Source organism: Carassius auratus, chromosome 40 (genome assembly GCF_003368295.1).
Source record: "Carassius auratus strain Wakin chromosome 40, ASM336829v1, whole genome shotgun sequence".
NCBI classification, from domain to species: Eukaryota; Metazoa; Chordata; class Actinopteri; order Cypriniformes; family Cyprinidae; genus Carassius; species Carassius auratus.
This window is the reverse complement of record NC_039282.1, coordinates 16,839,166-16,863,230: the sequence shown is the minus strand read 5'-3', so window position 1 is coordinate 16,863,230 and position 24,065 is coordinate 16,839,166. Positions and strand designations below refer to the sequence as shown.

Sequence of the window (24,065 nt, the reverse complement as noted above, 5' to 3'; positions counted from 1 at the left end):
ATATATATATATATATATATATATATATATATATATATATATATATATATATATATATATATATATATATATTTTTTTTTTTTTTTTTTTTTTTTTTTTTAATTCACCATATAATATATTATTATATATCATATTATGAAATATATAATGTTATATATTAATCATATATCTGTGTGTTAATATCTAATAAGGATTCACATAATGAATCTCATACCCATGTCCCCAGTTTGACCAGAAAGTCACATACATTATTTATTTATTTTTATTTATTCATTGATTTATTTTTGTATTTGTATTTATTTATTTATTTTTATTTTTTTGTTACATGAAACATTATAAACAGCAGCTAAGTTAAATATTTCCCACTGCCTTTCTTCCTTACAGCTCCAGCTCCAGCTCCAGCTGAAAGAATTCAGATGACCCAACACCTTTGAAGAGATGATGCTGACCCCTGCAAGGACCCCAGATGACATCAGCTTGAATCAACATGCACAGCTGCCAACATCTATCTATACTGTAATCATTACGATCACACTTGTAATAATTGCTTTAATGAGCTTCTGCCTAAAATAATTAATATTAGCTAACTTTATGATTATATATATGCTAAAACCAAGCACATTATAATTTAGCCAGTCTTTTATTTTATTAAAAAAATCCCACACCATAAAAATTACATGTACAAAACTATAAGATCTTAAATTCATTTATGTACAGTTACAAAAGAACATGGCAAAATAAAAAGTGACCAAACAACTCAAAATAACAGGTACAGTATACTTGTGCTCCCAATCAGGACTGTTGCTGCTGCTGCTTTTGCCGTCTGTTTGTTGCTTTGGGTCCTTTAGGTTTGAGTTCTCACTGGACGAGAGGGTCAAGACTGACAATGTATAGTCAGAGGAGATGCATAATCACAGATTGATGAAAGTGCAGAAAGCACAGACATACTGTTTACTTTGTCCCATCTGAGTTTCCTCTCACTGGTGCAGTTTGCCTGACTGAATGGCTGGAGGATGATGAGTATCTAGAGAAAACAAGAGAGAAAATCAGACTCTTTTGCAGAATGTGTGATGCTTCTGAATAGATAAGAAAAGATTGCAGGCCCTTCCTAGTCACAGAAGAACTGCTCGCAGGTCAGCTAGCATATAATATAGAAGAATGATCCAGTACAATACAATTTAAGCTTTAATGACAGTGTTTGTGGTATACTGACTACTAGAGCGAATTTGAAAATAAAATGTACATTTATTTGAAAATCTTGTATAACATATGTGCTTTAATGTCAAATACTTATTTTCAATTTAGCTGAAAAGAAGAAGAAGAAGAAGAAGAAGAAGAAGAAGAAGAAGAAGAAGAAGAAGAAGAAGAAGAAGAAGAAGAAGAAGAAGAAGAAGAAGAAGAAACTTTTACTGACCCCAAATTTTTGAACCGATAGTTTGGTTGTGCTTTTGTAAAATTGTGTGTGTGTATATATATATATATATATATATATATATATATATATATATATATATATATATATATATATATATATATATATATATATATATATATATATATATATATATATATATATATATATACACACACACATGACTTTTCTTGTATTTTAACAATTATTCCACAACTACATTATGGATTATGCAGTGGTCAACATTATGCCACAAATGCTTTGGATTGAGTTTACCTTACACTAACCTGGCACATTCCTTTACAGCTAGTAGTTTTCATAGACCAGAGGGAATGGGTGAAATTGGCTTTCATAAGTGTTGATTGTGACATCTAACATTACATTGATCTTACATGAATAAAGGAACAAATGCAATGAACAGCCGTGCTGGCATCCTCTCAAATCTATGATGGTGTTCTCCTCTTTGGGCGTCTGGACCCTTTGAATGGGAGAACAGCTGATATAAATGTTAATTTGTTGGCAGGAGCAGCAAATGGTGCCGCCAAGCTCTGGAAAGCTTGAGAGACCATGAAAGCAGCCGGGACTAGACGACATGTCTGCCAGTGACTCGACCTCGTACCTATTCTGCTGCCATTAGACAATGCGTTTTCAGAGACCACCTTCGATACCTGGACGAAGACCTCCATCTATGATCTGTTTCAAACACCACAAATCAGTCTCGAATCAAAAACTAAATGAACATCCATCAATATTGATGTAAATATGTTACAGCTGAATTATGTTTAGCTCAGACCTGACAAAAGAAAAAACATGGCCATGGATTTGGCCTCTAGAGCGGCCATATGTTCCAGCCAAGCGCTGAGACAGATACTGGATGTTTCACACCGCATGTGGGCTCCGAGATGGATTTGTCTGGAGCCTCGCGGCTCTAGATGACGGCGTAGACGTGACAGTAGACTGAACACACAACCAGGATCATCCAAACACAGCTAAGATCAACAGCTCCGGGCATTTGCATTTTAAATGAAGTTTCTGATCCTGCTTGTTTTAATCTTAGCCGTTTTCTCCTCTTGTATGCATGAACAGACGAGCCGTTCCAGTGTTTAATCTTGTTAGGTGAAAAAAATAATAACATTTTCAATTTTAAATGTGACTATTTACATAGACTCCTTAAGATATATGTGCATTATTACAAAAATAAAATATATGCCTATTGTTCCAGAGAGAGGACTATTTCAATTAAAGATAAATATACTTCAAACTACAATCCCACTGTGTCATAAAATCCTGATCTCTCCGCTATGCTAACATTCACCCTGAAATCTGTGTATAATTATGAAAATGAAGTCAGGATTTGTTAATATCATTTTCATTTGCCCTGAAGCTTCTCCTATTTAATAAAATAAATGAATGAATAAATAAATAAATACATAAATAAATAAATAAATAAAATGTTAATTAAATTTAATAAAAAAAAAAAAAAAAAAAAAAAATAATAATAATAATAATAATAATAATAGTAATTTCTACTATAATAAACAATTAAAAATATATATAAAATAGATAAATATATCGAGAAGAGTGGAGTTTATTTATTATTTGCTTTACATGAATAAATAACATTTAAATTTTAATTATAATAATTCACAATTATATATATATTATATATTATATATATATAATTTGTTTGTAATTTGACTTATGTTAAATATGTAAAAAAATACATAAAAACTAAATTAATCTATAGAAAATAATCAGATTTTTTCTATTAGCAGTGCAATACATTTTAATCAGCCAATTGAGAAGACTTTTGCAAGACTATTTCATGCATAAATTGCATTGAAGTACCACACTAAAGTTCTAGATGAAATCTTAAGCGTAAACACATCCAATCTTCGGTATCAGAAACCGAGGACAGCTTTCAGCACTGAGAGAATCTTATTACTTTGTTTGCTTGCCATTATGGTTTCATTATGAGTTATATCACCACACCTTGTTTCTCGTCAGCACTATAGATTATGCAATAAAATCCTGCATGACCATTAGATATCACATAAAGGAGACTTTCAATGGATTTTGTGCAAACCCAGGGGCAAATGATGAATGGCAGCCATGCATAAATGAAAGAAGTCCTTTTAATACTGTAAAACAGCAGTATGTCATGCAAATGATGCACTGGAATGACAGCAACAAACTTTTCAAAACAAAGAAACTGGAATCACTTTATAGTGTTGACATATTTAATGTAATTGTGCATGGTAAAACATGTGAAAGAGAAAGTGACGTGACATACAGCCAAGTATGGTGACCCATTCTCAGAATTCATGCTCTGCTTTTAACCCATCCAAAGTGCACAAACACACACCCCATGAACACACACACACTGTGAACACACACCCGAAACAGTGGGCAGCCATTTATGCTGCAGCGTTCGGGGTTCAGTGCATTGCTCAAGGACACGCAAGTCGTGGTATTGAAGTTGGAGAGAGCACTGTACATGCACTTTCCCCACCTACACTTCCTGTCGGCCCGAGACTCGAACTCACAGCCCTTCGATTCAAAGTCCGTCTCTCTAACCATTAGGCCACGGCTTCCACTATGTATGAATGTATTCATTGTGCACTACATAATCTTTTTTTTTTTTGTAATTTTTAAATGATAAAATAAAGATCTATAAAATATATCAGTATGTGTGTAATGAATTAATATAATATACAAGTTTAACTTTTTAAATGGAATTAGTGAAATAAATAAACTTTTTGAGGATATTCTAATTATATTACCAGCATATGTATATATATATATATTAGTGTCTAAACATTATATCATCTTCCTAAAAAAAAAAAAAAAAAAAAAAAAAAGATCCAGTGTGAACACCCCCGAAGAAAACAAGACACATTTGGAGAAGTCAATGTGGGCGACCACTGAAATCCATCTGGTTAATCTAAGCAGTAAACAAATTCACATTTTATCTGACCCTGTTAGGGAAGCATTTCATCTCAAGGAAAGGGTTAATTTGTGGGGTGTTTCATTCCCAAATTCAATTTGCCTGAAAGTGCACCTAACGGGTTTCCAAGAAACAAAACATTAGCAACAAAACCAGCCTGAACCATTCATTTCGAAGAGCGCAGATGTACTATGTGATTAACAATATTGTGGTAATTACTAATTAGAGAGTACTTATCTCAAAGAGGTGGAAGGTGGAACAAAGAATTAAGGTATCAAACAAACATTGCCTCTGGGTGAGATGGCACCGGCTAGATAGCATCGACTCTTTCAACACAACACTCACAGATAACAACAACAATCAAGAACAACTCATTAATGAAGCAGAAAAAAATATGTTGTTGTCTATAAAGTATACTTTTCAAGTTATCAGTGTCTGCCAGGTATTGTTTTTTTTTTTTTTTTGTAAGAAATCGGATGCACAAATTTTCCAGTTCCAATCCAAAACTGGTAAAGGACATTTCAAGGTCTGCGTCTTGAGCTAAATGGTCTAAACAAATCTGAGTTTAGTGCATTTATCATCCTTATATAATTAATCATTAAGTATCAACATTTTAAACCATTCCTGTTAATGCATTCCTGTGATTAAATGGCAAATAAGCAATCAAAACGAACAACCTGCACGAGCGTCTGAGGTGGCTAAATGTATTCAGTGAGCTCATCGCTGTGTCATCAGCATGGAGAAGTGATTAGTCATGTAATGATTTTTTAATTGGCGAAGAAATGAGGCTTGACAAGTCAAAACGCAATGCTAAGTGAGGCGAAGGGGTGCCAACAACTAAAATACTGTGTAATTGCAGATCACTTGGAGTATTTTTAAAATAATAACAACTTTGGTGTACCACTGAGAGAAGAATGTCAAAGTTCCAACAATGTTGGAAAGCTCAGTCATCGTTTAATAGAGCCAAAAAGTCATCTTTGCTCTACTGAAAACAGAGTGAAATTCTTCACTGTCACTTTACTCTTTCAAAATGTCTGGATGAAGAATTAAATGGAACCAATAAATGAGATATAATGAAACAAGTGCCTTTTCCATTTTCCAAAAGTGACATTTTAGCAAATAAAAACGGTCTCAGTGATATTAAATTGCATTGTCAAGTATATGATGTATCAATGAAAAGTCATGAGAATTTGTATATATTTTAAGTAAAATGTGGTTAAACAAAACATACATAGACACTAAAATGTACAATACTCACATTTTAGAGCATCTAATCATACGGATGAATTTACAGCATTTTAACAAACAAATCTGAGGTTTTGAGAATACCTAAAACATGAATTATTTACATGTGAACAAGTTTACAGACTTACAAATGAATCCTTATGAATATTGAAATTGCGGCATTAACATTTCATGTTGTATATCGTATTCAGTTATCATACCAATAGCATAATGTTTTCAATTGCATTATTAAATAAAGTTTACTGAAATGATAACACTTCATTCTGTTCTGTGTGACTTCTGCTGCCAACTCGTTTCAAAGACTACCATGTTAAACAAGACAGGATCATGGACATGTTTTGTTGTGTTTTGCCTGTTTCTGTTACGTGTTCTCTTATTTGGTCATGTTCCTGTTCTCGTTTAGTTAATTAGTCATTCTCTGCTCCTGTGTTTCTAAGTTCTTGACTGTGCACTTCTCCTTTGTCGGGTCTACTCGTTGTGTACATGTATTTGCTCCAGCTCACATTGTGTGGATTTCCCCTGTGTTCCTTGGATTAAAGACTGTTTACATTTCTCTGTGCCTCATGCATGCATACCATGACATCTACACTTTAAATCCTTAAAATTAATAACATTTCTGCAATGGTTTAATCATTACTTTATCGTGTAATATTTACTTTGTTTTCTATGGGGCACACAAGCTGTTTCCCCCAACATGTTGTGACTGATAGTGATGGCGAGATGAAGCCTTATGAAGCATTGAAGCTTTTCATCCAAGTGGCTCACAAAGAATTCATTTGTTGAGGCCTCATTTGCTCACAATACCACTTGGTGGCCAAAGAGTATAAAACAAGCAGATACATTACAGATGACCTGATGTGATCTGATTACAATGTTTTGCACAAGAAAAAAGGCAATAATAATAGAAATAACGGAGAATGAAAAGAAAAATCCACATAGACTAAATCTATATATATGAATATAATGTGTATGTCATAATGATTGTATAACATAATATGAAGTAAACGTATCAGCTTGAAATTAATGGGGCTATCAAATGTGTTTAAATCAAGTATTTGCTCATGATAGGCAGGAGGGCCAATATTGTTAAAAATAAAAATAAAAATTGGTTTATTTTATCAGGACTGTGAATTTACAAGATCTGAACCGCTTCTTGAACCAGTCTGGCCAAGCAAGGCTTTGGAACATCATCAGTTACATCATTGCTCTAAAGTGATACAAGCCTCGATATGTGCTTCACTCAAAAGCTGCAGAGATTTCTTGACACATGTTCCAAAGCCTCGGCACAGCATGTAACATGACTAGTGACTGACAACAGAACCATAAAATATAATACAGAAAAACACGCGAATAAATATTATTTATATTAAATATATATATATTTGTGCGCTGTAATCCAAATTTTCAAAATCCATACAATTATGAGGATAGACCAAAACTCAAGCCTGTATTTTGCGATCTTCATCTCCATCCTGAGCGAAGACCATAAGCAGCAACTCCTGCATTGATGTGCTTGCTACAAATTCAAAAATTGCAGGTTCAAGAATCTTTATGCAGTAAAATTGAATGTTCATTGGCTTTCACCTGCTTTGTGACATGCAACGTTTCTTGTGCGGTGTGTTTGAATGAGAACTTTGTGGAGTGGATAAGTAATAATCTGCATGATATTTTCAGTGATTAACAACTTAAATTCTGCTTTGCACCACACACAAATGTATTGGATTCCGCAAGAGGGGACTGCGACTGCAACACTTCATCATTTGGATTACAACTCCAATTCCAGAGAAGTTGAGACCTTTTGTAAAAGTGCAATAAAATCAAGAATCTGTGATTTGTTCACTCTCTTTAACTTTTATTTAATTGACAAAAGTACAAAGGCAAGATTTCCAAAGTTTTCATTGACCAATGTAAATGTATTTGGTAAATATGAACAAATTTAGATTTGTATGGCTCCAACACATTCCAAAAAAGTTGGGACAGAGGCAAACTAAAAGTGTAATAGAATATTCAATTTAAACTGTTTTGAAACAGTACACATTAAGCAGGTGAAATGATAATGAGTCAAGGTATCATGTTTGGGTATAAAAGGAGCTCAGCCATCTTTCAGTCTTTGCAAGCAAAGCTGGATCATGGCCCATCACTTTGTGAAAAATTTAATGAGAGAAGTGTCAAACCAATTGAAAATTGCAAAGAATTTAGTTATTTCACCAACTACCACACATAACATTGTGAAAAGATTCAGGGTATCCAGAGAAATCACAGTACATGTAGGGAAAGGCAGGAAACCTCAGTTGAATGTGCTTGACCATTGAGCCCTCATGCTGCAGTGTTAAATATAGCCACACGGGCTCAGGAGTACTTGAGAAAACTGCTGCCACTTAACAGTCTGCTGCTGCTGCATCAATAAATGCAACTTGAAACTCTGCTACTCCAGGAGAAAGCTATACATTAGTTCTATGCAGTGATGCCTCTGGGTTCTCTGGGCCAGAGCTCATCTCAGGTACTCAAAAAGACAGTGCAAAGGTGTACTTTACTCAGATTAGTCCACAACTTGTTTTTGGGAAAAATTGATTCTGAGTTCTTAGTACCAAAGACCAAAGGAAACCATCCAGATTTTCATCTGTGACAAAATGCAAAAGCAAACATCTGTCATGGAATATGAGTGCATCATTGCAAACGGCATGGGTGACTTGCATTTGTGTGAAGGTACCACTGACATGGAGGCATATATTGGAGTTATACAGATAAATATACTGCCATTAAGATGATGTCTTTCATGGGAAGTCCATGGTTATTAGATCAAGACAACGGCAGCTATCATTCTGGATGTGTTACAATAGCGTGTTTTCATAGAGACAGATGTGTCTGCCTGCAGTCCAGATCTGACTCCTATTGAAAATGTATGACCAGGCATGAAAAAGAGAATCAGAATCATCCACAGAATGCTGAGCATCTGAAGCACTTTGTTTCAAGAGAGACTGAAGAAAAAAATGTGCTTACAAAACTTTAATAATTAGTATCCTTAATTCACAAACAATGAAACATTGTAATTTAAAGGAAAGTTGGCATGACACATTGTTAAACGTGCCTTTGTCCCAACATTTTTGGTGTGTGTTTCAGCCATCATGGCTAACAAAATGCATTTAAGTTGGTCATTGAAAACTTTGTAACTATTTTCTTTGTGATTGTGTCAATTAAATAAAGGTTAAAGAGAATGAACAAATCACATACTGTATATTTAATTGCATTTTTAAAAAACGTCCCAACTTCTCTGGAACTTCTCCGGGTTGTACTTTTGGTATGTTGTTGACATTTTTCCAAACAATAAATTATTGCGATTGCACTTATCATTCTGTTTTACAGTGTATATATATATAGGTAGGAGCAGGGGTGGTAAAAGTACTCAGAAGATATACTGATGTATCTAAATAAAAAATGACTTGAGTAAAAGTACAAAAGTATCAGATTTAAAATATACTTAAGTACCGGAAGTAATAAGGAAATATTCAAATGAACAGTAAATATCAATAATTAAGCAGATCAATTGTTTTGGGAGTGATATGCAGTGTTTTAATTGAACAAATTATGAGATTAGATACTTAAGAATTTGTTTGATTTACAATCAAAAGAGACAATGAAGAACCTTATCGCAGTATAGGGATTGAACTTTCAATAGACATGTTCCAGAACATCATAGCTGCATCAAACAGAAGATGTGCAAGATACAAGGCAAGACTGTTTCAGAATATCAATGAGGAAAAACAACCTCTTTAAATGAAAATTCTGTCATTCCTATGTTAGGGGCTAAATATCACGTTATTGGTATTGTCCCTTCGACCTGTGGACATGAAAAACAACCACAGACTTGGCAACACTGGTTGGCATATACTACACAGAGCCGTAATTCACTGACAATCTACGCAAAAAACGATTTCTTTCTCACATTTTGAAAGCGATTTTGTGTTAGTTGTTGGTGGACTACGGCTCTGTGTAGTAACTGCCGCTCCACCTGAACCAGTGTTGGCAAGTCCGTGGTTGTTTTTCATGTCCGCTGATCGAAGAAAACCCAATCCCAATAACTTGATATTTAGCGCCTAAAATGTGAATTTTACCAAGGCAACCCTCCCAATAAACGTATATTTTAACCTCGGGAAGCAATTTTTTATCCTGGAAATGCGTTTGTGCTAGTTTTGGACTAGTTTTGAGAAGCAACTGGTCAGGATTTGTTGTGAAAACCTGGCAACCCTGATCTGAACGCACGTGCTGGGGATATACTTCTAATTACAGGAGCATCTTTACTTATGAGTTGAGCTTGAAAATCGCATTCGATTTTTTGCACAGCCCTACTGAAATTTAATTCACCCGTGGCAGGCAAAGAAGACATTTCAGCCAATAAGAATCTCCCTTGACTTCAGTGAATGGCCTTGAGATATGGCCATGTGTGATCCCTTTCGGGAATCTCGGGATCATTGCGGGCAGCAAGAGCTGCACTATCACCTATTTTAGCGGTCACCTTCCACCTCGAACTGCTGCGTGAGCGTATGTTGGCAAAGAACTCGGGAAGTCACGCATTCTTTTTTTCAAAAGAAAACCAAATTTTTCATTGGTTTGTAAAATCATTGTAATAAATACTTGAAGCGGGCATGGGGAAATGTATCGGAGTAAAAAGTAAACTTTATCTTTAATAAAGTAGTGGAGTAAGAATGAAAGTAGATGCAAATAAAACATACTCAAGTAAAGGACAGATCCCCAAAAAAAATACTTAAGTAAAGTAGTAAAGTATTTTTACTTCGTTACTTACCACTGGGTAGGAGTGGGATTAGCGGCTATAAAAATATGTATATTTTAATTCTATATTGTTACTAAAATGGTAATTTCCTTGCATTTATTAATGTACACAACTATATAACATAAAAATAAAAAAATAAAACACTTTATATGTCCCACACTTTCCATATATGGTTTAATTCAATCGAGACGACTCTCTGAAGATTTTAGCATGGTAATGGATATGGCAATGTTATTGTATTTGGTCTGTGCAGACTAGATCTGTTATGCTGCTGAATTGCTGCTGCTCTTGGTTATGTCTGTTGTTGTAGATTATTGATATGAGTATGTAAGACATACTGCTGCAGCACAAATAGCATATAAAATCTTAAATAAAAGCATATAACTGAGATGTTCCCCATCTGTTGGTCACTATGAGTTATGTCATGATGATATTAGAGGTCTATGGAAAACTCCACAACCTAAACACCATCACAACCCTGTGGTGCTGCAAATGTTGAAAAGCTGTAGCATGTCAAGACAAAGCTACGCTAAGGTTGTAACCTTTCCAAAGCCCAAGTGCAAATTCACTGACCTTGGTACCGAAGGGGGCCAAATGGTGAGTATATTGCAGGTTCTACATTAGAGTACGGGTGGGGAAACTGCCAGAAAAGACTGACAGAGCAGGTCTGTCGAGGGAGGACACAGGTTTAAAGAGAGGGAAACCTTGCCTCCGCCAAGTCTGACTGCAAGGGGTGCTGGAGGATGTTCAACCCGGTTTTGCCAACCAGGGAACTCTACAGGGAGAAGAAAGGCGCTTGCATCCCTTTGTGAGGAAGAATGATGCAGCAAGCGAGACATGAGCCAGTTCTTCCCGCCAATTACCTGTTACTCAAAACACAGAAAGAAACCGGGTGTTAGATGTCACCCAGCCCACAGCTCGACAAATGTCCACCAGGGAGGCACCATGCGCCAGCACCAAGGTGGATGCAACATTCAGAGTGGAGTGGGCTTTCAACCGCTTGGGATTGTTACACCAAGGCAATGGCACCCACCATCCAATGGACCAACCTATGCTTGGAGATATCATCTGGAGGATCATGTCAGAGCAAGATATGCTGTATGGCCTCAGTCTGCTGTTTGCAATGTTGCCGTACAGTCCATTCTGGGAGATGGAAACATCAAAAAAGCACACTTTGTCAACGTCTCTTCTCTCAACCAGGCTGAGCCAGAGATGGCGCTCCTGGACCACCAGAGTGGACATCGCCTTCCTGAGGGACTGCAACATGACTTTCATTGCCCAGACGGCGAAGTCAGTCTCAATGTGTAGCAGCTGCATCAACCTTGGGTCGCTACTACCCTTGTGCATTTGTCAAAGCCTTGGCAAATTGCAGGACAGCCATGACATACAGGCTGAAGGCGGCTTGGGTCGTAACACTACAAGCTTTGGCTGCGAGAGCTGCCGACAGTTTACAGGCTTTGTACGGGAGACACAGACAATTCCTCCAAGTGACTGCATTTTGCACAGGTGCACCGCAAACCCCCTCTCCACATGGGGAATGCCGACTCACTCCCTAGCCACCCCGCCATCGAGGGTAGTGAGGACAGAAGGAGATGAGTGGCTTCTGGTTGTAAAAGTGGCCATCCATGGCCAACCTCTGGGAAGAAAGGAACCAGAGTAGAACCTGGTTGTGAGCCACGCTCCGCACCGAGAAACCAATTTTTTTTTTTTTTTATATAAGAAATATCTTATGTTCAACAAGGCTGTATATATTTGACCAGAAATACAGCAAAGAATTTAAAATTATTATTATTTTTTTAATTATTATTATTGTTATTTAAAATTAAAACGGTTTTCTGTTTTAATATAAATACAATATATTTTATAACCATTCGAATTTTGCTCAAAAATGACCAGAGAGTTTCTAGAAAAAAAATCCTATTTAAAAATTGACTCTTCTGTAGTAACATTGTGTAATACGGCCAATGGAAAATTAAAAGTTGCTTTTTTCTAGGCCGATATTGCTAGGAACTATACTCTTGTTCCGGGGTAATAATCAAAGAAATTTCTTGGCGTACCATGGGTACAGCAGGCACAATGATATTATGCAGCGGCTAAAAAAAATCTCCAGCTAGTTTGTTTAGTTGCAGCAATAGAAGAGTTGCTGGGGACTGTTTTTAGGTGCTGTGTAATATCACTGTGCATGCTGCACCCATGGTTCGGCAGCAAAGTTCCTTGATTCTTATTCCTTGAGTTTTAAATACGAAAAATATATAAACTATTTGGTAATTTTTGAGTGAGATGCTAACGGTTTAATCAGATTCAGTGATCTATGCTAAGCTAAAAGAGGTACAGCCATACCCGAAGTTCAGCTGAAAGGATTCAAAAAAGGCAAAACTCAACTATTTAACTCTAGGGGAGGTGGAAAATGAGTCCATTTAAAAAAAAAAAAAAAAATTGTCTCTTAAATATTTTTGTTAAAATCCTGATTGATTGATTGATTTATGTTTTTTTTTTTTTTTTTTTTTTTTTTTCAGCTACTGCTGAAAGCGGCCTGATGATCTATACGATCTATATGTTTTCCTATGGTCAGCTTACATTTGCTTTGTATCACAGAAGCAAATCTCAGGATGACACCTGACAGCTGGATTTTTTTCACAGCTTCAAGCTTTGAAACAGGAGAACAAACCACTCAATCCATCTTAGCTTTGCATTTCACTTTGCCCTGTCAAACTTTTAACTGCTCTCATTTCTCAAAGTCATGTAAAGCAGAAGCTTTGATTTTGGGATCAATAGCCATGTGAAGCACCAATCACTGGCGTGTCAATTTTTCCTTGCCAGCTCCTTTTAAACTGACTCCCACTGACTGCGCATGACGTCAGTATCAAAAACCTTTTTGGGGTCACAGACACCCTGGTCACACACAAACTAGATCAATATTTCATCAAGCGAGTTGCAACTTATTTGACTGCTTAAGTTTTTGAGTGCTGTTTATTCTCTGACAACAAATAAAGTCACGAATGTACCTTTGGGGACTTATGTATCTTCATGTCCATGCTACATGTACTATACGATGTCTAAGTGCATTACATTCCCTAGTGCACTGGTTTGCGTGCAACATCCTGTTCATTTCTTTGACATGCTCTGTCAGCCCTCTTTTCTGATGTCACAAGGCATTGAGAGAGAAATTTTTGCAACAGTTAAAACCACTGACAAAAAAAAATATATATATATATATATATATATATATATATATATATATATATATATATATATATATATCAGGACTGTCGCCATTTCTGAGCTTGAATACAGTTCACTGTGCAACAACTATGCTATATACTCACCTTGTAGTGCAAACTGTGCATGTATCCATTATAAACTCGACGTCTTGACGTCTAGCCTCCAACAAGGGAAACTTAAATACTTGTCATTTACTACGACCTTATGTTGGCATTTGTTTGCAGTTTGAGGTGATACTTAGTAAAGGTACTAATTTTGTAACACAGCCAAGTTAATTATATTTCCACATGAGTGATCGTGAGTACAGTGTCTAATACATGAAGCTGAGCTGCAAAACATTAGCTGATAACCTCAGGACAGACACAGCGATGTCAACAGAAGAGCCAAGTGCTCACTAATCATTGATTCTCATCTCATATGAGAGAGCAAACCGGTTTATTTTGGAATATCTGATGCATTGTTGACTGTTCATAAAATAAATGTTTGAGAATGTTTCTGGTCACCAAAGTGAACAACAAAACTGAATACATATATATTTATATATAATTATAAATCATAAAATATATTATGATATAATGTAATTAAAAAACAACAAAAAAATTGTCCAAAAGAAATTGATTAAAAATAAATTAAACACTAACAACAACAACAACAACAATAATAATAATAATAATAATAATAATAATAAATAATTAAAAATATTTGCCTTATTTTATAGTACTTAGTAAAAAAGTAATTAAATGTATTTAAAATATGTTATTTATTAATGTGTAGATTCAATGTAAAAATATGTTTGTGGTCACATTTTTATGTTGAGTGTGATTAATTGTCATTACAGAATAATGCGCAATGAATTATTTTAGTATTTTTAGTATTTTTTCTTCCATTTTAATGTTTTAAAGTGCAATATATTCATATTTATTCGTTATATTAAATGATTCAATATTTTCAAAAATACTGTACTTTCAAACAGTTAGAAATTAATTGATCTATACTGTAGGTGTATACACACGCACGCGCATACACACACACACACACACACAGAGGATGTAACAATAATTAAAATAAAACTGACTGCATTTTGATTTATTGCATCTTGATAAAATATTTATAAAATGATATACCCATTCAAGTTTAAGAAAAAAAAAAAAAAAAAAAAAAAAAAAAAAAATATATATATATATATATATATATATATATATATATATATATATATATATATATATATATATATATATATATATATATATAACTTATTTTAATGTTTCTATTTGCATTAGCATCAAGAGTGAGCGTTCTCTATATAAAAGAGCATTTGTATACTCACTCCTTAAGCGAGGTGTTGTTCTTCAACCCAGACCGTCCAGCAAACAATGCATACTGTATTCGGCAGCAAACACAGACAGTCCCGGCTGTGTGGATGTAAAAGGCAATACGTTCCAAAAGCCTGCGATGGAGAACAATTATTGTGCTCCGTTTCCATTTGTTGCAGTAGTGGATTGTGTCCTCTAATTTGTGCCGGTAGGAAACGACTGGATAGTCCTTGGAATGCAGTGTGAGGAGTGAATGCTCAGGGGAGAAAGTTCAGTAGGGGTTCAGTTAAATCTTTCCATATTCTTCCCCATATTCGGATGACTTGGCCAGCTCTGGGACGGGTTGAAAACAAGAGAGGGAGGGTAATGATAAACAAAAAAACTCAAATACAAACCTGAATAGAGATCAAGTGCATCTGTCACACTACAGCTGAGATGAAACAGATGTTATATGCACCAGACAGGACCGCCCATACTACATCAGTAACAGTGTAGTAATAAATAAATAAATAAATAAATAAATAAATAAATACAAATAATTTGTTTTGTGTTGGACAACATCTCAGTCTTACTCTTTCATCTCAGGCTGCTTTCTTTTTTTCATATAAATATTATTTTGTTTTAAGTAAAGACATGCTTTAAAAAAGCTGTTAAAGTAATGCATACTTGCAGATATTAATATTATCAGATATATATATATAATTTACTCACCATAAAGTTGTTTCAAACTTCTGTTTTTTCTCTTTTGCCAAACATAATATATATATATATATATATATATATATATATATATATATATATATATATATATATATATATATATATATATATATATATATATATATATATATATAAATACTGGCAACTAAACAGTTTATGGACCCCACTGAAAATTACTATAGAAGTCAATGGGGACCAGCAACTCTTTTCTTAGAAAAAATATTTTCTTTACACATTGTGGACCTTGTGTGGACCACGAGAGGTCAGTGTCATTGACTTGCGTTGGAGAAATATCCGTGGCCGCGTCACGGAATTTGGGCCAAACAGCAAGAAAATCAAAGTCATGAATCCAAACAAGATGTGCAGAGTATTTGAGTATGAAACAGCTTTTAGTTATTTTGATAAAAATGTGCTTCACATTGGTTTCTAAATGAGGTCTTTTCTTTTTCTTTTTTCTTTTCTTTCTCCACGAAGAGTACAAGTGTGACTTGACCAACATACTAAAGCACATGGAAATATTTGATAACAATTGAACAAATAAATTAGGTTGATTACAAGTTTTAAAATTATAACTTATCAAAATAAACTATCTAAAATTCCACATAGAGGAATTCAGAAGAATAAAAAGATGGCATTACTCTTTAGGGCTGATAGCTGTCTCTTGTGGGACAGCGGAAGGAGTCATCAAATTTTAAAGTCACTCCAATCTCGTTGAACCCTCTTCTCGTCGCTGACCTGCGGGCTTGCTGTGTCTAGGGAACAAAGAAAAATGGCAGTGAGGGATGGGCAGGACCGTGTTAGTGACAGCACAGGGGACAGTGTGCTGGCAGAGGTGAAGGACATCAGCCTGTCTGTGGCAGCAGAACGGCTACAGTAACTGATTTAAACTGCTAGGAAACAAGAGTATAATGTGTCACAAAACAGATAAGTAAGAGATAATGTATAATCAGCTGATCATGCACAGCTTGCAAGGTCAAAAGTCAAATATACTGCATGATGGTCATTATACAGCAGAACAGAATTTCCCTCCACAATGCTGCAATTGACCAATCACGATGAAGTATTCCAGAGGGCTGTGTAATCCTGACTTCTTATGCAGTGGCAAAGGAAAACACATTCGGTGATGGTAAGAAGCCTTTTGCTATATATATATATATATATATATATATATATATATATATATATATATATATATATATATATATCCTACTTTTCCATACAGAGATTCCTCTGATGTATAATATAAAGCCATTTCTTATGACGACATATTGTTTATTGACAGCGTGTTGGTGGGAAGTATTATCGCATATACATTTTAAAGAACTTATTTTGATTACCGAAAACTGCAGCTATATATAATATTATTAACAAAATCTCTCTCTCTCTCTCTCTCTCTCTCTCTCTCTCTCTCTCTCTCTCTCTCTCCTTTTTTAGAACCCAAGTTATTATAATGAAAAATGTATTAAAATATGGAAAGTGTGTTACGTTATAGATATAAAACCAACATTTTGGTCCCAACATATTTTATCCTTCAAACCTCATATATATTTAATGGAACATGATCAGTCTTATTTACATTTATTTTTAGTATCATATACTGAAGTTGCCAGTGAAAATTTTATGAAGATTAAGTCTCTTTTCACCAACCATTTGCTAAAAAAAAAAAAAAAAAAAAAAAAACACGATTTCAGGTACTATTCCTAAAAAAAAAGGTGTCTGTCTGAGTCATCATGCTCCTTCAGACAATGCTATTTCATTCTGTGCTAACTTACTTGGCTAATTATTACTTTTAATTCACTGCCTTTAGTACTGGGGTGACTGACGGGATCAGGAGAACCATGGAAGTTCACTTTTCTGCATCACCAGCTCTTGACTGAATGGACTTCTATTTAATGATTTAAGGATGAGGCCCCCTTGAATTCCATGAGCATTCATCTAGAAACTGCAATTACCTGATTGGACCCATAAATCCAAATTCAACAAAGGAAAACTCTTTAAGGAATACCTGGAAATGGCCTATTGAATAAGGTGAATAGCTCAATTTCTGGCAATTACAATAGTCTATATAGATGTGCTCGGAGCAGTTGTAAACTGCCCAGGCATTGTTAAATGCCTACTGTCAAAAGGTTATCTGAATGTGCAATTGCATGCAAGCAACCTTAAGCATTTTAAATCCTAAAAGTGATTTGCCTTTGATTTTAATGACACATTATTTATTGTACTTGCTTAACATTTTATTTTTATCTTTTAGCTGTATTTTACAAAAGATATTACATAATTTCTAGTTATAGTTCACCTATGACTCCAGTACATCAATGAACATCTTGTGAATCTAAAAGCTGTGTTTATAAGAAACTAATCCAACAAGACATTTTTTTTTCAAACTGTTGCTATCAGCTATAATACAAGTCCATACTCCAAAATATTTATTTCTCCAGTGAAAAAGTTGTCTCATCTGATTCAGTAGAGAAATATGCACAGATCAAGCTCCATTTACAAGTGACAGTCCAAAAGACAGTCCAAAACTGTTCTAAACTAATATGTTGGTGGATTTTGATGTGAGAGAACAATTTCTTGGTTATGTATTGTAACCCTCGTTCCCTGAAGGAGGGAATAGAGACATCATGTCGGATGACCGACAAATTGGGATCTTGCTTAGAGAGACCAATCCACATCGAGTGTAAACTAAACGAGCCAATCCACATTGGCATGCAATTATTGCATCCAACTGCTGCTGATCACAGCGTGAGTATAAGTAGGCAGCAGGAGCATTGCATATTCAAATTTTCATTAAGGAGCCGATCCAGTGACCCGGCCTCTCAGCAGTGATACAGAAGCTCTGGCAATGGGACGTGATGTCTTCGTTCACTGAAGGAGGGAACGAAGCATTGGGATACATAACTGAGATGTTCCCTTTCCGTTGTTCATTCATCCATGTTGGATGACTGACAAATTGGGATCCCTACCAAAGGACCACAGGTACTGCCCCTTCCAGTGTCCTGTGGATAACACATGAAAAATGTACATGTACCACTTGGGACAGGAATGTCTGGCTGCTGAGGAGGATGCAACACTTCTAGTAGAGTGAGCTTGCAACCTGAATGAGCAACTATCCATTGGGCCATCCTCTTCTTAGAGATGACAATCCCTTTCTGCTGGCCTCCATGACAGACAGAGAGCTGGTCTGAGGTACAGAAGCTTTGTGTCCTGTCTACGTAGCATCTCAATGCCCAGTCGGGACAAAGCAAATCTAAAACTGGGTCTGCCTCCTCTGTGGGCAGTGCTTTCAGGCTCATCACTTAATCCCTGAAGTGAGTAGTGGGAACCATGGGCACATAGCCAGGCATGGGCCTCAGGATTACCTGGGGATCAGATGGGCCAAACCCTAGGCATGAATCATTGACCGAAAATGTGTACAGGTCCCCTATCCTCTTGATGGAGGCCAATGCACACAGGAGCAGAATTTTTATTAACAGAAATGTTAGCTCGACTGTCTGACAAGGCTCAATGATCTGAGCACTACAGAAAAGTGCTAGGAAGGTATAAAGGGGGCTGTGGAGGATATAGCCTTCTCGCCCACCTAAGGTACCTGATGATCAGATCAAGCTTCCCCATCGACTTCCCTTCCACAGAGTCAAGCTTGGCAGCAATTGCAGCCACGTAGACTTTAAGGGTGGAGGGAGACAGCCTTCGCTCCAACCCCTGCTGCAGAAAGGACAGCACAACTCTGATCGGACATTTATGAGAGTCTGCTTGGTGAGAAGAACACCACTCGACAAACAGGTTTCATTTAAAGTGTGTCCTGTAAACGGTGCTCTTGCCGAAGTGATGGTGTCAACTACCTCTTGAGATAGGCCACCTACAATTTCCGCATCCCATCCGGGGACCAGACATGAAGTTTCTAGAGCTCTGGACGCGGATCTTTCCTCAGAAGAATCTGCCAAGGAAGGGCTGTCACAAAGATCTTTATTTTCGGGAACCAAGTCCGAGTGGGTCAGTGAGGCACCACAAGCAGGACCTGCTCTTCGTCCTCGTCCAGTGTGAGTGCAAGAATGCTCCCTTGGGGAAACACAAATTTGCAAAGGCCCTGCGGCCAGCTGTGTGTCAGTGAGTCCATGCTGAGTGTTCCCGTGGCCAGGAAGTAAAACAACTGGCAGGGAGAGGTTTCTGGAGAGGCAAACAAGTCTACCTGAGCAGATCTGAAATGACTCCAAATCAGCTGGACTGCCTGGAGATGGACTCGCCATTCTCCCGGGAGCGCAGATCATGACAGCTCATCGGCTGCCCGGTTGTGCATACCAGGTATTTGAATGGCACAATGTTTCTGACTCCAGAGGAGTTGTTGACGGACGAGTTGCGACATGCGATGGGGGATATACACAACACTTACAGTTTTGTCCGTGTGGACTAGTATGTGCATTATAAGCAGTTAAACCCCAACTGAGCATGTTCCTGTGTAAGCCATGCTGTCTGTTCGACCGAGTACAATTCTATTCAGAGAAAAGAGATTTTCAGCATTAGGGAGAGATTACTCTTTTCCCAGTTGACCTGAAGGCCCAAATGGCTTAGGATCAAGAGCACAAAGTCCCTGTGTTCACACAACTGTGCAATCCTGAGACTGAGCAAGTATGAGCCAGTCATCTAGTTGAGAATGCGAATGCCCTGTGCTCTCAGGGAAAAAAGGGCTGCCTCCACAACTTTCATGAAGACATGTGGCGACAGGGACAACCTGAAGACCAGGACCTTGTACTGATATTCCTGTCCTTCGAATGCAAAGCTCTGGAATGGCCTGTGGCATGGAAGGATCGACACATGGAATTACACCTCCTTCAGGTCGTTTGCTCCAATTTTGGGGATGCATACACCTAAAGATGCTCTTCTGTGTGGTCATCATGAACGGAAGCTTGTGAAGGGCCTGGTTCAAAATGCGTAGATCCAAGATTGGTCTCAACCCACCACCTTTCTTGGGAACAAGGAAGTAAGGTCTGTAAAACCCTGTCCTCATATCGGTTGGAGGGACCGCTCTATTGCATCCTTTGCCAGTGCGAACTCTGCATCTGCTGCCTTCACTGAAGTAAAGTGGACGCCCCTGAACTTGGGAGGGCACAGGGCAAACTGGATTGCATAGTCAAGTCTGATGGTCTGATGGAGCCAACAAGACAGACTGGGAAGTGCTAGCCAGGCTCCCAGAAACTGTACAAGTGGCACCAATGGAACCACCGAAGAACCTGCGGTGGGACAGTGATGGAGAATGCAGGGACCCGGTCCGGTCATCTCATTGCCAGTCCGAAGCATGGTCATCATGTGCTGCTGCAGGTGGCTGAGTGGAGGCAGCATGTGTTTTATGGCCTAAGTCTACTTCTGTGCAGCAGAGAACTGCTGGGCGAAGTTCTTGCCTCGTCAGGTGGCTGCGTTATTTGGCACAATTGCATTGCAACAGACCACTCCACTATAGGGACTTTCATATACTGGGAGAGTTTCTGACATTTGGTGCCATCCACAACCCAGTGAGCTCATCATGCACCTCCAGAAAGAAAAACAATCATCCAGATGGCTCCAGTGCTGCTGGGTCATCCTCTCCAAAAAGGTCTGGCTCACCCTCCGAAGCAGCAATCGTCATCTGATCATCGGGGGGAGCACTGAAAGATACAAGTGGTTCCCACAGGAGGGTCCAGCCTGTTTTCTCGGTAGCCCCACTGGCCGTAAAGTGCCGGCGGAAGGAGGAGCCCTTGGTGGTTGGTTCCTCGGAGGGGAATTCCTCACCATCACCATAAGACCAGTCCAGTCAGTGCCAGAAGTAGCACCACACTGGCTGCCGCCAGAGGGAACCCTAGATATAGGCAGAGGCATAGGTACCCCACCCCTTTGCAGGAAATGGAGCTTGGTCCACAGTTCAGAGACGGTAATTCTCCAGCAATCGGAGCTTGACTCTTCCACGAAAGCTACCTTAGTATGCTTAATGCCCAGACATGAGAGGCAGCGATCGTGACCGTCACCTGGGGCCAGGTAACGTCCGCATCCAGAAACGCAGGGATGGAATGGCATCTTTGCTCCTTTAGAACTCGCTCTTTTAGTGTGCTGAAGTGTACAGGGGAGATGGTTGCCTGCAACACAAACTGGAGGTAGTGCAGCCTGATGAGTGCAACCAGGGACATCATGCATTCATTATTTTTGAGAGGGCACAAGTGGGCGTGGGGGAGGTTGGGGGGTGGCATCCTGTGATACACAGCAGCCAAAATAGAACCGTTTTTTTTTTTTTTTTTTTTTTTCGAAACATTCCCAAATGCATTAACTATATCACAAAATATCATGATTCTCACCTTTATAGATTATGCTAGTTGATAGTGGGTGTTGGTCAAAGTACTTGCCATAACATATTTTTAATAAGACTGACTTTATATTTAATGTGAATTTAACATGAACAAAATATGAATAAAAACTACTTATCATAACACTTTCATTGTACAGAGAGCAAAGAACATTTTCACAGTTTAGAGTTCAAGCACTCTTGAAAACTCCCATTAAAATCATTGAAGTTGTTTACACTGTGAAATGAATATCTTACTTACAGATTTATACACATATCTGTAGTTTTTTTGTATCTAACGAGATAATACGCCATAAATAGTTATTTAAACAGTAGGTGAGTGAAAAACAACACCGCCATTTTAGTGATGACTCATCTGAATACCCCTGATTGATCATTGCATTCATAAGCTTAACAGCATCTTGTGTGATTGGTTATAATGCATGTGTCAGGCTCAGCGCCAGCCAGAGAATACAGATTTGAATTTTAGAAGCTGGTATGATGTGCTGAACTACATCATGCTGATATGATTGTATCAAATATAGAAAATATGTATTGGCAATTTTTTTGTCTTGTCTTTTGGATCCACACAGCATCCATCATTAAGATCTATGCTTGTAATATTTTTTTTTTTTTTTTTTATTGGTTCTTACGTGTTATTGTAAATTAACTTGTGGATTATTAATTAGCTGTTTGGACTCTAATTCTGATGGCATCTATTCACTGCACAGGATCCATTGGTGAGCAAGTGATGTAATGCTACATTTCTCCAAATCTATTCTGATGAGGATACAATCTCATCTACATCCTTTATGGCCTAGAGTGAGTAAATTGTCAGCAAATTTTTATTTTGGGGTAAACTATTCCTTTAACAATGTTGTAGAAACAATTTGTACTCAGAAACTCCACAAACAATTTAAAATAAATTATAGTAACAATAAAATTAAAGGTTACATTTTGAAATGGAAAAACTGAAATATCATTCTATGCTCTTTTTGTTGATTTTGATTGTTTCCATTGTCCTCATTTGTAAGTCACTTCGGATAAAACTATCTGCTAAATGACTAAATATAAATGTAAAAACCATATTCCAATACATTTTTTAACCTATTTCAAATGAAATAATAATAATAATAATAATAATGATAGTAATAATCAGTGTACATACCTCTTGATGTGTCTGTGCTCGTACCCTCTTTAGAGGAAAGAGAATGCTGTCTCTTGAGCTCAATATAAGTCCTGGGTTGGTTCTTTTGTGTGGGGTAGACTATGTCCTCTGAGATCATCTCTGATATCTGCACAGTTGTCTCAGAGTCTGTGACCAGAACCATGGCGGTGGAGTCTTTTAAACTAGCGGCGGCCCCTCCTAAACCCGCTCCTATAGCCTCTTGGCCTTCCACGATTTTGGAGCTGGAGTGCGGGACCTGCCCTGCCGCTTGCCCTCCATTTCTTTGTGAGCATAAATTTGTCATTTGTGTTCCCTTTCCGGAATCTGTCCCTTGATGGCTGTAGACTTTATACCGGATCATGAGGATGATGATGAAAACAAGGACGGAGGCCACGATGATTCCTCCGATGATGATGATCATGGTTCCGCCCAGGAAATGGCTGCGGAGTGACTGGCACTGGCTGTACTCTGTCTCTGTGACAAATGTGACACAGCCCACCTGCCGTGTGGTGGTCAGCGAGGTCACGCCATCATCATAGACGGCCAGAACGCACAGGTCGTACTCACGCCCGGATACGAGGTCTCGCACCAGGAAGTCATAACTCGTGGAGGGAATCATTCTGCAAGACAGGCAGGCAGAGTTGAATGTTATCATGTATTCCCCAGGTAATACATGAATATAATTAAGATTACACTCAGAGAGCATGTGCATGTATTATCTATGGCCACATGATCACTGTAGAGAAATGTATTTAATTTGATCATAAATATGAATATAATGCACATCATCTTCATTATGATTAATGAATTTAATATATAACATACTACAGTGTAATCTGTAGTCATTAGAGAGCTATTTCCCATCATGAAAAAAAGGCCAAGCAAAACTGTACTCTTTATTATAAGGCCCCATCAACATAACCAATGTCAAAATCAATACACA

The 24,065-nt window shown here is 37.3% G+C and overlaps 1 protein-coding gene across 1 annotated transcript; it reads right to left on the bottom strand.

Annotated features, from left to right (window-relative positions):
- Positions 1–479: 479 nt before the first annotated feature.
- On the bottom strand, positions 480–23,992 carry LOC113058727 (leucine-rich repeat and fibronectin type III domain-containing protein 1-like protein). The gene is made up of 4 exons (XM_026226898.1): positions 23,123–23,992; positions 16,286–16,399; positions 14,942–15,260; positions 480–1,024 (listed from the first exon to the last, which is right to left on the bottom strand). Exons 1-2 carry the CDS (start codon positions 23,832–23,834, stop codon positions 16,332–16,334), a joined length of 780 nt encoding a protein of 259 aa, XP_026082683.1. The 5' UTR covers positions 23,835–23,992; the 3' UTR covers positions 480–1,024; positions 14,942–15,260; positions 16,286–16,331.
- Between the last annotated feature and the right edge of the window lie 73 nt (positions 23,993–24,065).

Bases quoted from the DNA above. Each gene is read 5' to 3' on its own strand.
- LOC113058727 (XM_026226898.1), bottom strand. From the start codon at position 23,834: ATGCACATGCTCTCTGAGTGTAATCTTAATTATATTCATGTATTACCT. The intron at 16,400-23,122 runs GTATGTACACTG...TTTGTTCCCTAG, and splicing joins GAGCACAGACACATCAAGAG to ACACAGCAAGCCCGCAGGTC.